At 34.3% G+C, this 13,859-nt stretch overlaps 1 protein-coding gene and 1 pseudogene across 2 annotated transcripts in view; both read right to left on the bottom strand.

Moving 5' to 3' along the window:
* The window catches only part of PIK3CB (phosphatidylinositol-4,5-bisphosphate 3-kinase catalytic subunit beta), a 92,941-nt gene that overhangs the window by 47,181 nt on the left and 31,901 nt on the right, over positions 1-13,859 (bottom strand). For both annotated transcript variants that reach the window (XM_007422249.4, XM_088131889.1), the window contains exons 3-7: positions 9,708-9,891; positions 8,614-8,839; positions 6,399-6,622; positions 1,581-1,763; positions 579-740 (exon numbers count right to left, since the gene is read on the bottom strand). In XM_007422249.4, the coding sequence (XP_007422311.1) occupies positions 579-740; positions 1,581-1,763; positions 6,399-6,622; positions 8,614-8,839; positions 9,708-9,860 (948 nt within the window). In that variant the 5' untranslated portion in view covers positions 9,861-9,891. The remainder of the gene's footprint in view (positions 1-578; positions 741-1,580; positions 1,764-6,398; positions 6,623-8,613; positions 8,840-9,707; positions 9,892-13,859) is intronic.
* LOC112543023 (U2 spliceosomal RNA) lies at positions 2,418-2,553 on the bottom strand (annotated as a pseudogene).

Here is a 13,859-nt window from a genome sequence, read left to right as displayed (position 1 = left end):
CAGAATGATTTCTCTTTGGTAAACAGCATTTAAGCAGATTAGAACAGAAACATTAATTTGAAGGCACAATTGGTTTAAGTCACAAATTCTGCTTACTGCAAAAGTTCTTAAATTATGGGTTGGGGCCTTTGCAATTTTTTAAAAAAAGATGATCAGGTTTGTGAGGGCAAAGTGGGAGTGCTGTCTAAACTCACTAGTCTTACCTGAACAAGCCTAAGGTGGGCTTGTGCTAGCAAAGCAGAGAGCAAAGTCCTGAATGACTTCTGAGCCTTGGCTAAACCATGAGTATAGCCATCATCTCAAAACTATCTGACAGCTACAGTAGCTTTGTATTCATTTATTATTTATGATTTAGTTTGTATTCACTTATTATTTATGATTTAGTTTTACTCATTCATGAGGGACACAAATATATTTTATCATTTTAAGGTGTTGCGGTACTGCCATTTGAAAAACCCTGGGTAGCATTCTCTGCATGTAATATTATTAATCTTAAAATGAATTCTTTCCCTCAGGTTTAAAGCAATAACAGCCCCCAAACAGTAACTTCCTGTTCACATATATACGTAAAAACTCACACGTGATTTTTTGGGTGGTAGAGGAAGAGGAAGATTGCTTGATTTTTGAGTTACTGCTGCTTCTATAGCAATCATTTCCTGTTCATACATTTTTTTAATGGTGCTGCATTCAATAAGTGTCAGCTGAGGAAGAGTTCTATTTATTACACAACGATGGATATACTGAAAAAGGAAATTATATAATTATTTGCATGTTCAAAATTACATGGAGTATTTCAAACAGGAATGTGCAGAGGCCCAAGGGTAGTATGCGTTCCCTCCAGAGCATAGAATGTGACCCCTGTAAAAGTTGTAATGGAAGTGGGGAATTATTCAATACAGAGGACTTAATTTAATTAACTGTACTTAATTAACTTAATCTTAATAAAACGTTAATTTACATAATGTAATAAATTATACACATTTTAAAATCGCATTTAGCTGCCCAGAGTTGCTGGGAGTCGGGCAGCATATGAATTTTATAAATTATTATTATTAGTCGGGCAGCAAATAAATTAAATAAATTATTATTAGCAGCTCCACACACCCTGCCCCCATTCTGCATACTTTTTATTTTGCTCACTGTTTGGAGTGCAGTCACAAGCATACTGTCAAAAGCACAGTATGCATTCCTAATTTAAAACATACTATAATCAGGGTGAAAGAACTTCAGAAAAGAAGAGTCAATTGGAAAAAAATATGCCTTTATTAATTACCGGTTAAGCAACACATCCAAACTTGCAACTGAAAAATCTGCTTGCATTTCTCCTGATTTAAGTTTTAAAAATATTGATTGGGGTATGTGTAATACTATATATTTCTTGGTGATATGACTGCTAGGCACCCATAATTCTTATATGAAATTCTTTCTCTCTAAGTCCACGTGTACTGGCATTACCAAATAAGCTAATATTAAAAAGAAAAGTTCAAGAATACTATTCACAAACAATTTAAGTCAGCACTTCATATACAATTTGTTTTTCCAAGTCCTAAATTAGCATATTATTTTGTAAGAATGGCTACCTGGAATTGAATTAATGGATGATCCCCAAAAACATATTCCAGTCTTCCATTAACTTGTAATACATAATCACAAGGTTTAGCTTCTTCATCTTCTTTTCCATGGATAGTCAACCGTTTCCGAATTGCCAACTCATTCAACTTAACAGGGTTAATATTAGGAGACACTTGAAAACTAAATACATCCTATTAAGAGACAACATTTATTATTATCAAGCATTAAAAGTGATTTATTTGCTTATGAAGTTATAATTATTTTTAAGGTATCTTTCTGTGTTAAGTGAATAGACACTGGATAATTAATAGAAGAATGACTTGGATTTATAAATATTTTTCAACAAAGTTACTTTTGACTGACACAATTTACTTTGACAAGTTAAATCACTGATAACTAGTGGTATTGCTGGAATTGTTTTATGTTGTATTACAGCTAGTTCAAAATGTTGTATCATATAGAAAACTCTATTTATCCATTTCTTTGTTTCGTAGAATCAGAGAATCATAGAGGTGGAAGACACTACTTATGCCAACGTCCTGCTCAGTTCAGCAATTTAAATTAAAAGCATCCCATAAAGATGGCTGTGTAGTCTCTGCAAGAATGTATTCAAAGAAGGATTTAATCTTCTGTGTGACATCCCTTCAAGTATTTGATGAGTGCTAACTTATCACTCACCTGTCCCCTAAATCTTCTCTTCCCATGGTAATCTGGAAATTTTCCTCAATCTCTATTCAGAGAACTTTAATTTCTGTTCTCTGTTCATTCTCATTGTCCTTCTCTGAATTTATTTCAGTTTGTTGGACTCCTTAGTGTGGTGCCCAAAACTGAACATCATAATAAAGGTAGGGTCAACTCAGAACATGGTGGAGCTAGCAGCTTGCATTATTTGGAATTACTTCTGCTAATGAAGTCTAAAATTGAATTTGCCTTTTTTTTGTGATACTATACTTGATCTTAGCCAAAAGGCTGAGAAGGTACCCTGCTTTCTATATTAAGGCTAAAGTAACATCTATAATGATCTATGGTGCAGAACTGTGTAGTCTATCACAGTCATCATTACTGGAACAAACCCAGACCTGCTTTCTAAGATCCATTCTGGGAACAGACAAAAGCACTCCAGCCTCTACAGTTAGAGCTGAAACAGGCATCCACTCCATCTACAGCTCTATAATAATTTGAGCTTCCAACTATTGGTGGAAGATACTTTCAATGGACCAGGATAGACTACCAAAAAAGTGTCTCATTGAACAGTCTGGCATATCTCATCCTGTCACATGGCTAAATCAGTTTACCATGGATTTTCACTTCCATATTTAACCTCAGTCAGCCACCAAGCCAAAGACACGTTCAAACAGAAGGTCCTGGATATTAGTGCTCAAGTTGATTTAGAAACACTTGCTAATATCAAATCCTTAAAATGGCTGGGTCAAAAAGACCTTTCAACTAGAAAAATATCTAACTACGGGTTTGACATAGGGCCAAAGAACAGCCCTAATCAGAGGAAGATTTGAGTTCCTGGATTCTATGGTAAAACATGGAAGATTTCATAAAGTTTCCTATCCAGAGAGGATATGTATATGTGGCACACCACAAATAGAGGACATCAGTCATATCCTCTGACTGCCAACTATATGCTTTAGCTAGAGCACAACATTTAAAGTTACTGATTGATAGGACAGCCCACTGGGAACCCATCAACAAGTGATCTTACCTTCTCCAAGGTACAAACACATGGGCAGTAAGAAAGACTGCCAAGTTGATAGCTAAAGCCATCCAACTTCCTATCTAGATCAGGTTGGGGTCAACTGCCAAGGAGATGATTTTATCTGATTATTTCACCAAATATTTTTACACATTTCAATATGCTGTATTATCCTATTTTATTTGATATGGTCCTTTGACTAAGGATAATAAACAATAAAGTAAACTGGCTTTTTTGCAACTGGTTTACACTGCTGACTAGATTTTGTGCTCAATTATCACTTCAAGACCTTAATGTATCATTACCAAGCCAGTTATCCCCCATCTTGTACCTATGCATTTAATTTTTGTTTCCTAAGTAAAGAACTTTGAATTTGCCCATGTTAAATTTTACTGTTCTTTTAGCTCACTTCCCAAACCTAAGATTAATTTGAATTTTATTTTTGTCTTCTAAGGTATTAGCTACAGTATTTCACACAATGTTGTATCATATTATAAGCTACCCTCCACCTGTTCTTCAAAGCCACTAGTAAAAATGTTGAAAAGTAGATGGTCCAGGAGTGAATCTTATGGTACTCCATTTGATATTCATTCCTGTTTGATGAGGAACATCTTTGAGCTCTCTTTGAATGATTTTGAAATCATCTACATATCCAGTTAAGTGTGTCTTCCACAACGCTATCATTAACTACTTTGCTAATAAAAATGTCACAGGGTGCTTTATCATATATTTTGCTGAAGTCAAGATATATCTACTGCATTCCCACAGTCTACTAAGGAAATTAGCAAATCAAATCATGAAATAAAGGTTGTTCTGGGAAAAAAAGATAAAATCTTAACTTCAGGTAATTACTGCATTGTAACTTTGTTTCCATGGTGCTTTCAGTTCAATCTCTTTATAATCCACTCTAGACTTTTCCCAGTTATCACTAAGATCTTTTTCTTTTCTTTTAAAAAGTATTAAATTAATTTATAAATACCTGCCCACTAATAAAGACCACTCAGAGAGTTGAAACAAAATGATTTATTTATATATGCTTATACTAATGATGTGCTATTGTGGCAAGGAAAACGTATCACATTTTTATAACAAATGATTCTAAAAGGTTTATAGCACACTGAAGTATGCTAAGCTAATAAAGTTTAAAGAAATGCCTTATCACAGAAAGCAAAGGTACTACTTATTAAACACAGCAAATGTGTGAAAATATTCTACCCTCTGTGCATATCATAGCCTTACTGGATATTAATCCTATGCGATAATATTAATACAGGGCTATTATGCTGCAAATGGGAACGAGAGTAAACAAATGTCCCACAGAATGATGCTACAGAGAAGAAAACTGAAATTAAATAATCAAAAGCATCATGTTTTAGTATTTAAAAATAATTTCCTGTGAAAAGTAAATGTTAAAAGTATTTTTCTTAAAGGTATTTCAGAGTTCAAATGCTGATTCATCCAGACACTTCAAAATTGGCAAGGACATATACCCATACTATACCACTGAAATTAAGCAAGAAAATATTTTTCCTTCTAAGAATCCTCCTAGCAGTGTCTATTCCATCATTCACAAAATGGTTTTATAAAGGAACATATGGAGCTTTCATTTTTCAAATGCTCCAGAAAAATGTAAGGATTCAAAAGCAATTATTGACAAATGTAAATCATAGCTCAGTTTTCATTTCATTTCATTTCATGATTATTATTTTTTTGTCTGGAAGCTTATTTATGTAGCAGCTTTCTGGTAACCAGCCAAACCTCACAATGGAGTATCATAGCCATAATGAAGAAGTCAGTCAAAATCAATTCAATATTTTCTTAGTTTCAAAATGTATTTGTCTCAAAACTGTTACGTTCTCTGAAGTTACTGCCAAAGCACAGGACCTAAACTGAAATAGCAAATCTTCCCAAAAGTCACTAGCTTTTTTATTTTTTATATAGGGTTGACGTTTCTTAGGAGTTTAAATATTACACACTGATGAACAAAATCCAATGTAAATATTAATAGGATTTATGGGAGATATGGGATTGTAATTAAATTTTCTAAAAATGCTATTGTCCCAGTTGATGAACTCATTTGCATCATAAATTATGATTTCCTGCAGATAGCAGCTGAGATGGAAATCTAAGCCAGAAAATACCATGGCAAGAAAGAGTTAATATACCCTTAGCTGGTTTCCCTATGCACCAGATTTATTTATTTGTAAAGAAAAAGACATGGGGAATCCGAAGCACAGGATTCAGGCAAGTTTATAAATAACATATTAATTAATTTGAAGAACTCAGAAAAATAATATAAGGTTACTCTTAGACCAGTGTAGTATATCTATTTGTTTTTAATTTTATGCATATAAAAGCAAAACAATTGTTGTCAGCAATTATTTAACCTATAAATGGATGCTGTCTTTCATTTTGAAACTCCTGCTGTTTTAACTGGAAAGGTCTTCACTGCAGCTATGTTAATATGAATGAGTGAGTGGGTTTAGAATTGAAAGAAACAATCTCCAGTAGGAGAACAACAAGTAGAGATAAACATATGGATCTTTTGAAAACGTAATTAAGTTCTGCTATGCCACCTACTTTATTCACATTTAAAATGCCATACTTGCTTCACAAGTTCAGAAAAAATAGGTTTGTATTGTAAGTTCATACTTTAAGTTAAAATGCTTAAAGCATGTTCCAACTTAAATTGTGAAATTTAACAGTTAATTCAGAAGGTACCAGATAAGGGTGTTATTTTTTTGTTTCTTTAAGAACAAGGAGATGAAAGGAGTGGGATCCAAAAATCACCCATGTAATTTAATTTAATTTAATTTAAATTATTGGATATTGAGGGCACCCAAGATTCTGGGTGGCTTACAACATGTAAAATACATAAATGTAACACCTAAGGTTGCACTCACTCATAGAACTTTTCATGTTTGTTCTCCACCAACTGCAGTGCCATATCATAATTAGATCTTAAAACTGCTCTTGGTTCTAAAAAACAGCTGCCTCTGAAGGATAATGCAGTAAAGGGGCCACTGTTTCAGAAATATAATGTGTGTCCATTAAATCCTTTGCATCTAGTGAAAATTATTTAAAGGGTAGAAATGTTTGTGAATTAGATTAAGAATCCTACCTGACAGTTATCAAAATGAACAGCCACAACAAGATTGCCACCGTAAAGTTTATCCTGGATGTTGTCCTGGATTGCTGGTTCTAATTCTGGAGGATGTGTGTGCTTTAACCAATCCATTGAAGATAACCCCACCAGTGATTGCATTTTCTCTTCACTGATTTGTCGTATCTTAATCCGGAATTCTTTAATTTCTGGATCCTGTAGGGCATCAAACTCATGGAGGCCTGAATGTTTTTGTTAAAAAAAAACAACAACATTAAAGTGAGATGCATTTTTTGTAACTACTTCCAGATTATTATACTCATTAAAGACCATTTAATATACGAACATATATGACACCCACATACTAGCGACTTTCTACAATCCATGTAGAAGTTTAAACTTTACAGTTTAAAAAGTAAAGCTTTTCATAACTATAGAATTACACCATCTTCTTTGTAATACTGAAAGGTTAATTTTAATGCACGATTAATCTTTTGTAGGGTAATTTAAAAAAATACAACCTATACATTTTACACCACTATCTACAGCCACTCCTCATTTAATAGCTACCTCACTTAATGACCATTTGGAAATACAATGGTAATTTTAAAAAATCATTTTCTGACCAATGCATGCACTTATGATTTAATTTTGTGCACCTAACAATGCACGCCAGAGTGAGAGTAATGCTGGCATAGCTATACAAGAGAACTTTATTTAAATGAGACGGAAGCAACCAGGGATCTTCGCAGCGTCTCTCTCTCTCTCTCTCTCTCTCTCTCTCTCTCTCCCCCCCTCTGTGTCACATGCTTGCTTAGCAACCATTTTACTTCCAATTTAAGGAATGGATTGTAGTTACTAAACAAGGAGAGGGTATACACATATAAAGTGCAGCAGGATGGAGGGAAGCTTAGCTACAGATGTTGGACAATATTGTTTAAACTGACCCAGTTCAGACTTTTCAAACTACTATGCAAGTTGGAACATGGCTGTCCTTCAAATTTTCCAGGTTTCTGCAGCTCTTAGCAATAAATAAAATAAAATGCATCTTTTAAAACCCAAACAAATAAAAACACAGTATGATTTCAAAATCTGACAGAACAGATTCATGGCTGCATACATGCAAAACTGAAATGGACTTCATACACACTTATCTATACATTCCTATGCTGAACATTCTGGAAAATACTGACAAAACTATTTCAAATTATAGATTTATCTAAGTCTGTACAATTTAATGTTCATTTAGAGATATGATTAAATTCTTGGAGTCACAATTTCTTTACCGCACAAAGTACGAAGAATGAAATTGTCTATAAAAAAAATACCCAGTCATTCTTTTTCAAATAACCAATTGTAAAAGTCCAAGAAAGAACTTTTTGTATCAGTATTGTTAACTGTTGTTAACTTAAACAAGTTAATGTTCAACCTGCTGTTGAAATCTCAGTAGAATTTGTAGCTTTTGTGCCAAGATTAATAACTGCCCATTGTGTTTCTTTCTACTATTTTTTTAAATTCCAGAATACAGTTGCAAAGGACTAATGCATCTAACTATTGAAAAATAGATTGCTAAATATCTAGCAATAAGTAACTTTTGTAGAAGCTTCTGGCTTCTATAAAAACTATACTTAATAACGTAATATGACTAAGGAAATGTTAGAAAATATATAGTATACTGAATTAAAGCAGAAGAATAAGATACACATTAACTTAATTCTCATCAAACTTGTTTTTTTTAATTAAAAAAAGAGGGATCTGCTACTATCACTACCTGGATCTAAAGCCCAGGATTGCTGAAAAAATTGATCTCTACAGAGAAGGGATGTAGAGAATAATCTCATCTGCCTTTTAAGTTTCTAGAGTCTATGCAACACAAACTGCAGTAAAAACTGGGAGGAGTCCAACTGCAGATAGGGAGAATTTGCAACATTTTTTTCCCCTGTGTTTTGTCTTCCTCATCTTATACTGTAATGTAAGATGGGCAACTTTTTTTGTGGCTAGGGGGTTCACTTTTATTTTTTTAATTCATCTCCAAGACACTCATGAGGAATGGTGACCTCATGGTATAATAACAACTTCACCAGAAATAGTGGGATTGACATTTTCATATCTCCCTTTTCTTTTGCTTTTTTGAAGGGCTGGAATAAAAAATAGGTATATGAAATAAAAATGTCACTGTCTTGCTTCAATTCACCTCAAGTTAATGTATCTGAACAAGAACAGAGACATTTACCTTTTCCTATGAGGACACCTATTTTTGAGTCTAACTTTTCTCCTGGATCACAGCTTCTGGTAATTAATTTAAGAACAGGAAGGAATGGTCTAACATCACAGAGCCTTCGGGTTTCATCCTCCAGTTCCTCACGTACTGCTGTTTGGTTCACACAGGAGAACATATATGAATCAATCTCCAGAAGAAGATGAAACAGAGGGTAGCTATGTGCTTGTTTCCATAATAGCTGCAAAAAAGAACAAAAGTGTGGTAATAGAATGCTTCAGTTGATTCACTGGAAAATAAGTTCTTTGCTAATTTTATATTCAGCATTAATTGGTGTTTCTTTCCTACTCTTGCAAGCCTATACTCCATAAACAAACATCCTTAAATCAAATATAGCTAGCTCAAGCCTTCAAAGAACAACAAATGCATCAAATTTCAGTGTGTTGTTATGTTGAGCTTAAAAGGAAACTAGTTCTTTCTGCCGTAAGGACTGTTCTAGAACAACCTATCAGGAATAAAAAGGATATTTGTTAAAACTTTATTTATGTTCAAGCAGAAAGTTCTAAGGGAGACCTTTTTCCCAAGTTGGTTCTTTTGTGATCTCTTTGATAAGTCTGTCAAACTATTCAGCTGGACTAAAGCAAAACTCAATTCCAGGCCAAATGTATAATCTCTATTAACCAATAATTAGATTTGTTTCCATAATAATGGAATAAATGTGCTTGGCCATCTTCAGTACTAAACAGAGATGTATGACAATGGAGTTGGCTGAGCAGGCATGCTCCTAAAGATCCAGAGGGTTCAGAACAACGTATCTTGAATCTTCTCTAAGGGGTCCACTGGGATCATTGTTTTCAAAATATTATTTATTATATTGCTCCTCTTCTATGGCTAATATAAGCTAGATAATCAATGCTGGGTATGCATTTCAGGAAAACAATTATGCTCCCACAGGGAAAAAAAAGTATCATAAATATCTGCTCTTAAAAACAATGTCTTAATATCTCATATTAAGAATTAATATAAATTTTAGTTACTAGGTAAGAAAAAATACCCAGAAAAGATGTTTCAATTAAAAATTAATGAATTAAGCAATAACCCAATTTTACCTGTTTGATATGACAAATAGTGGCATCACGAGGAACATCTAGACTGATGTAAATTCCAGTAGGAAGCAGGCAATCCACAGAAATTGAGCTCTCAGCTGCTATGTGTGAATCTACTGCCCAGATGTCTAGGATAGCTGCCATGGCAGGAGGCATTATAGATTTTAAATATCATAACCACATGGTCCTAGAAAGAAAAGCAAAGATGGAGCAAGATGAGAATTTCTTCTGTCCCATAGATCAGCTTGAAAAAAATGAATAAAAGACTACAACATCTACAGAATTATAAGTCAAGATCCTAGCAAATCCAGGCTCATAATGAATTAATTCTATGAACACATAAAGGTACCCTTGAGTTGTGCTCAACTGCTGGTGAATACACAACCACAAAGTTTTCTTGGTAACAGCACAGAAATTGCTTGCCATTGCCTGGGATATTTTTCAACTTTGCAGCCTAACCTATAGCCTGATACTCCTTGGTGGCCTTCCATCCAATTATGCCTGACCCTGTTTGGCCAGGTGTGCAAAAATTAGTTGCCTGTAGTTGTTTCCTCTTGATAAGGTAAGCAGCTGAAGAAGCAGTTATGCTTTACGTAGCACTTTGTCCGTGTGATTTCAAATAAACTAGAATTTGTAAGTGAAGAACAAATCCAGGATCATAAAGGGACTAGCCTTACTATTCAAATAAATCTGTTTTGGACTCACAGTCACCTGGTTCTTTGGATCCTAATCAGAAAGTATAAAAGTAAGGAAAAAAATAAAATGTTATATTGAGCTTCAAGAAGGGAGAATTCAATAGTGGTATTCAAATACCTAAATGGCTGTTAGGAGAAAAGTAGAACAATATTTCAGGGATGCTAAATGAACAAAAGGAAAGAGGATCAAACTGGAGCCAAGCAAGAACTACCCAATTTTATGTTCTGCCCAGAACTGCGACCTGGACAGTTTTAATCCAGTTCACCCATGCAATGAAAGGTAGTAAACTACTGTATCTTCAAAATGCCAGCATGTAAGGTGTCCTACATACCAAGTCATAACCAGGTCCCCAGAGTCACAGCAGTTTCTCCAAAGAAACTACATAATATGGAAACCCATGTGAGTTTTCTTCCATGCAGCAATATCATGCCCTAATATATGTGTAAATCAGGCATAATCCTACAAACCTGAAATGGGCAACATCTCCAATAATCCCTAATTATTTTCCAGGGATTGGAAAATGTGAGAGAGATATATGTCATTGATAGAGTATTTTCTAATTCAAACTAGAAATTTGGCTAATTTCCACATAAAAAATTCTAGAGCTAGATTCTCTAGAAAACAGTACAAGGTTGTGGTTTAAAATATTGGGAGGGTACCTGGTTATCTCTGGTATAAGCAATCCTACAAGCTGACATATGATTCTTGTTTCATTTCTTCAATATTATGACTGAGATTGACTTCTGAGCTTAAACATTCTTAAGTTACCAGGAACACTGAGCTGACTTCCCTATCAGCCTAAACCTGATAGGCTGGAGATCATCCTTAGAGATCATCATGGACAAGTGGCACAGTCCCCAAAGAGCAAAATACTTTAAAAAGTTACACTTTTTGTGGTCACTGCTTTCTACACTTCTCATTTATTTTTAAATCATGCAACCAGCAATAGTGTGGGAAGCTGTCATTTTAGAAGGCAATTTGCAAAAGCCTACATCAACCAGCATTTGGGGAACATTTTAAGAAGTAAAGATGCAAATTCAACAATTCCACAGAAAATAACTTAGTATTTAATCAATAAAACAGACAAGCATTATTTAAGAATCCACTCATCATTCTAGCTCTTGACACTTTTTGACAACATAAAGGTTAGAAAAGTACCAAAAAACAGTACTATTATACAAAAAATAGCACTGTTTGTCACAATCATGAGACTGTTCTGAGAATAAACCAGAGGCCAAACTGTATAATACAAAGTGATGCATGACTAACATCCTCACTTTGAGCAACTGAAACATTGCCAAGATGCCAAGTATAGCAAACAGTGACAAGAGAAGAATTTTAAACAACATCCAGCAAGAAGACAAAAGACAGTCTTCGTTTATTTACATCTACGGAGCTGGATGTCATGTTAAACTATAAGTATATATTTTCAGCAGTTTTGACACAAGGCAGGCATTTTGCAAGATACTTTACTATTTGAGAGAGAAAAGAGGATGAAGATAAAGGTACCATGAATTAAAAGATAAGACCTCTGAAGCAGGAAGGTTGCTTGTAATACTTACATGCATTTTATTTCACAAGAAGTTTTAGACCATCTTTTAAAATAAAATGAATGCTTGCAATCCTGAATTACAAGCACGACTGCTGCCTGAGAACTGTCTTCCAATTCTAATTTTCAAGCACGTGCAAAGTATATGCATGAACTGACTCACTCTCCTCCAGTGTAGATGCAGAGATTGGAACCATTCACTTCCATTTTTAACTAACCAAGCTATAGGTAGTTTTACAGAGGCTTAGTCAAACAAGCTACTCCCATGAACTTACTAATTCAAGCAAGCAACTGAAATGATTTCCTTAAACTAAACTTAGTTAAACCACCATTTGTCATAGTTAGAATTATATGGCAAACTACATTTAGTTCAAAGAGAAACCATTCTTTTATTCTCTTCCTCATGGCTTAATTATAAGAAGAGACAGGAGAAAGAACTACCTGGATTCAAGCTTCATTCACACAGAAGAAAAGCAGTTTTTCCCAGCCTAGTGTCCTTCAGATATGCTAGAAAAGGTTGCACTAAAGTCTCCTTTTGAGCCAAGCTCAGCTCCTAGTGACTTCAGAAACATATTCATTTTGGTTTCTTGACAACAGTACAGAAGTCTACTATTACCTTCTTTTGAGAAGCTTTTTGACTTTCCAGCCTAGCCTATACCCCTGGATGTCTCCCATTCAAACACTAACCAGGCCTGACCCTGCTTACCTTCTAAGCCTTGACAAAGTCAGGCAGGCATTGCCACTAGCTTAATGTTATGTCCATATGCAGACACTGTACATGAGGAGTCCAGCTACCAAGACAAATTAGGCATGTCAGTGTAAATATGAAGATAAATATGCCAGCAAAATCTGATCACATTTCAATATTATATATAACATTAGCATTCCAGTTTTTATGAAGCTATTTTTGCCTTAAAAACTATCAAACATTTCCATTCAATTATGCATTTCTAAAACATTTTTCTGGGATACTCTTAGCTGAAAATATATAATAGAACTTACGTACAATAAACAGATTTTGTATAAACTTGATGTTTTAATTCAAGGTTTTTACAGTCAGTAATGTGGCTATAAGCGCAAAAGACAATAGGACTTGATCATTTTCAATCCCTCTGAGTTTAAAGGTTTAAATCACAAAGCTGCAAACCTATGCAAACCTTCCTGTAAATAAACCTTATTGAATAATAGAACAATTCTGAGTAAGCATGCATAGGACTACGTTACACATATATCTCCTAAAAAGTTGCTATTTATTGAATCCAATGAGATTTATTTCCAGGTAAGCGTTGGCCAAACTTTAGTATTGTTCATCAAGGTGTCTGTTTTACTGGAAGACATAATAAGTTTTCAAACAGAATAATTCTGTACTGACATTCTTTATGGGTATATTAATAATTAAAAACAAAAAGGGTTTAGCAGTGATTAGAAGCCTCTGCCTTTGTTCTTTTTTTTCCTTTTAAGCTGTTCTTGATTTGCTTCCTAATTACCCTATTAACAGTAAGCATGGTATGCTTCATATTAAATATAGCTTCTTATTAGCTGTAACAAAACAAACAATGCTATAATGACTTTAGAATAGCTTGCATGTTCGTAGATTAGATGAACAGGAAAGTATTGTTTTTTTACTATGCTCAAGTTGCCAGTGAACTACACTGTGTGCACAATTATTAGGCAAGTGAGTATTTTGACCATATCATCATTTTTATGCATATTTTCCACCTCCAAGCTGTATAAACCTGAATGCTTATTGGATATAAGCATATCAGGTGATGTGTATTTGTGTAATGAGGGAGGGTGTGGCCTAAGGAGGTCAACACCCTACATCAAGGTGTGCATAATTATTAGGCAGCTTCTTTTCCTCAGGCAAAATGGGCCAAAAAAGAGATTTAATTGACTCTGAAAAGTCAAAA

This window comes from Python bivittatus, unplaced genomic scaffold (assembly GCF_059951505.1).
Source record: "Python bivittatus isolate LINGU-HERP-01145 unplaced genomic scaffold, Pbiv_v1 ctg000980_np1212, whole genome shotgun sequence".
NCBI lineage: Eukaryota > Metazoa > Chordata > Lepidosauria > Squamata > Pythonidae > Python > Python bivittatus.
Note: the sequence above shows the minus strand (reverse complement) of the source record. Positions and strands in the feature narration are given on the sequence as shown.